Source organism: Apis dorsata, unplaced genomic scaffold (assembly GCF_000469605.1).
Source record: "Apis dorsata unplaced genomic scaffold, Apis dorsata 1.3 scaffold_73, whole genome shotgun sequence".
NCBI lineage: Eukaryota > Metazoa > Arthropoda > Insecta > Hymenoptera > Apidae > Apis > Apis dorsata.
Window position 1 is genome coordinate 177,782 of NW_006263371.1, and position 3,388 is coordinate 181,169.

At 29.0% G+C, this 3,388-nt stretch overlaps 1 protein-coding gene across 1 annotated transcript in view; it reads right to left on the minus strand.

The window, feature by feature from the left end:
* The window catches only part of LOC102677960 (probable G-protein coupled receptor CG31760), a 203,585-nt gene that overhangs the window by 16,765 nt on the left and 183,432 nt on the right, over positions 1 to 3,388 (minus strand). The window contains exon 8 of the mRNA XM_006610269.2: positions 2,631 to 2,845. Coding sequence (XP_006610332.1) covers positions 2,631 to 2,845 — 215 coding nt within the window. The remainder of the gene's footprint in view (positions 1 to 2,630; positions 2,846 to 3,388) is intronic.

The following is a 3,388-nucleotide window of genomic DNA, read 5'->3' on the forward strand; positions in this document are numbered from 1 at the left end:
TGTTTGATTTTCAATCATCTTGTAAAGAGAAACGTATACTTCACTGTTTGTCCGATTCGATTCGAGTTAACAGGTCATAATTCGATGAGCGAATAAATAAAACGAAGAGAGGAAGCCACGGTTTTTTTTTCTGTGATTTCTTAAAGTCGTGGAAAAACGAATACGAACTATGAATTTTTCTATAATAAAAAGATAAATAATTCTAAAACTGGATGTTGTTTTCAGTTTTTCAAAAAATACCATTGGAAACGTTAATAAAATTCGTTCCTTGTATTTTACGGTTCGAATAGATAGATAGGAAGCATAGATGAAGAAGGGGTTGAAGAAGAGGGTGAAGAATAGCTTTGCTAGGCAAATTAGTTTGCGGTTTGTTTTTGAGAGAGGCGTGTAGCAGATGGTGAATTATTAGAGAATATTATGTAGACGATAAAATTTATTTCATAGCGATTTTATTAGCAAATATAGCTTTAATCGAACGTGAAAAGTTGATGAGTAAAATTTAGAATTGCTTGCAATTCTTTTTTTTTTTTTTTGAAAAATTGAAAGATGAAAAATTTTGAAAACTTTTTCGAAATTTCTTTACTGTTTTGATTTTGAAGGATTAGAGGAATGGAAAATTTGGATAATTGATTACAGGAAGAATAAATTTGGAACAATTTCTTTTGAAATTCCTTTAATTTTTTTAATTTTGAGAATTGGAAGAATTTGAATTTTGAACAAATTTAATTTCTTTTGAAATTCCTTTAATTCTTTAATCTTGAGAATTAATGGAAAATTTGGATAATTATATATGGCTTGGAAATTTTTTCTTCATGTTTGCAAGAAAACTTTTTGAAAATATAATTCTTTAATAAGTTAATAAAATTTCGAATTTTAAAGGATAAAATTTCTATTTTAAATTATTAATCCATTTCGAACAATTCATAATATTATATTCTTATCATAATTGCATAACTTAGCTGTAACATCCCCCTTTTCCAACACTAATCCTTTAATCTCGCAAAATTCTTCGAAGCAGATTCTTCGTTATATGAAGAAGATAGAACAATATCTATCCCTTATCGTTGATTAAACCCTTCAATCGATGTATTCAATCTATATATTATTTCTCTGAATATATATTTCTTCTATCAATTCTATGAATTTTTCTATAATAAAAAGATAAATAATTCTAAAACCGGATGTTGTTTTCAGTTTTTCAAAAAATACCATTGGAAACGTTAATAAAATTCCTTCCTTAAATTTGAAATACTTTATGTTGGATCGTGGCCAAAGGAGAAGGAATTGAAAGAAGCTTCTACTTGTTAAAACTTTGGCGTTATTCCCGAAAGAGATCCACTGGATCACCCGAATCTTTATCCAACGAACATACTTGGTCGATCGTATTTCTCCGAAAAAAAAAAAAAATATCTCCATTTAAAATCTCGAGAAAAGTATGGAGACGAATAATTATCGTCGATCGAATAAATTTATCGTTCATCGAGCACTGGTAGGTCTCCACTCTCTGAATACTTAGCAGAGATTCCTTGAATGATAAAATCTTTTAATTAAAATTCTCCTATGGTCGTTTTTAAACCAATTAAGTCTCTTCATAAATCGTTTTCGGGATGGAAGGTTAATTTTTTGTAAAGGAATGTTATGGAAGTATAACGATAAGTAGCTTATAATTTATGAAAAACGTTACGTGGAAAATTGATATTTATTTTAAATATATATCGATACATTTTAATTGTATCAATTTTTTAATTTCAATTTTTTCTTCTTAATTTTATCGTTTTAGATAATTCTCACATTTGGCATTTCAAAATATATATATAAATATTTCAATTTTCGAATATTGTAATTTTTTCCCTTCAAATAAATCGATTTATTATTTCTCGATATTTAAGAATTATTCCGATAAAAGAAAATTTATCTTTCACGTTGATTTGCTTAAAACTTTTCGAAGAATCGATATTATAAACTCTATGCATCTCTTTCGTCGCATTTCACCATTTAGAATTTCCATTTCCCTTTAATAATGAGCCCAGGACCGCGAACTTTCGGCCAATAGTGGGGCCAACAGGAACAATTTCCAAACGAGAGCATGCATTTATCGTGGTTAACATTTGTTGATTTATCTTTTGGAAGAGAATGATGAATCTATATCCTTTTCTCAGAGAACTTTGTTCGTTTCTTTATAAAATTATCCTATCTATCCTAATTTGCTTAACCAGTTCAATTTTCTTAATTTTTTGATTTACTACTAATTTCTAATTCTAAAAAAAAAAAAAAAATATTATTCAAATAGAATTATTAGCGTAAGTAAATTTTCATTTTAGTTTTACGTGGTTACTTAAATTGATTAGAAGATAAAATATAGTAGTTGGAGTTAAATGGAATTTAGCTGAAATTTCTCATCAAAGTGCGAGAGAGCATTGAGAGAATCATCTATCTATGTTTGATCTCCTCCACTTTAAAATTCATTCTCGTAATTTCACGTTGAATTAATCCCAATCAATCCATTAAAGAGTAGATTAAATCTATTTTCGTGTGTGATTAATATATTCCATCAAAGCAACAACAAAAAAAAATAAATAAATAAAGGAATCGCGTTTCAAATAATTGAATCGAACGTTTAAAGTACTCACGTGTGGTGAAACTGTGATCCCACCAATCTGTTCGGCACAGATAAGCTTTCAGATCATCCGCTGTTCGCGCCACAATCACCACAGGTGGCGCCACCAATGTACGAATGCTCAGAAACACGCTGAATATCATTACGATGACGCCTAACCGTTTTAGAAGGCTGCCATCCGTTATTTTCACAGCTTTCGCTGACTTCACCCGAAATATTACCGATATCCTGCAACCAAAAGGATTAGAGAATTAAGTTTTTTTGTGTATGTGATTTTTTTGTGTGTGATTTTGAATGTGAGCCAGCATCAAATAAAAATCGGATATATTTTTTGATAGATAGGTTAGAGATAGATCAAAGAATAACACACGTGGTTAGAAAATTCATCGATTCGTTAATGGCGTTGATTCTATTCCTATTTTATATCTTTTATTATATATTATTATATATTATTAGTAGAGAACGATCAAAACACAATTTACACACGCTTTCATCACCATTGGTGGTTTGGACGTGAATGTGTAATTACTTATTCATATTCTGTGACACACGGTTTGTAACATATGCTTTGACATAATAGCAACGAATGCTCTTAAATGGTAATATATGTGAAAATGAGGGAATTGTTGCGTATGTACTATATCCCGATAGAGAATATTTATCATAGGGTGTACAATATTGAAATATCTGCTAATCTTACTTGTGATTGATAATTACAGACAAAAATTGAAATAATTCACGAATTTTATATATATATATATATATATATAT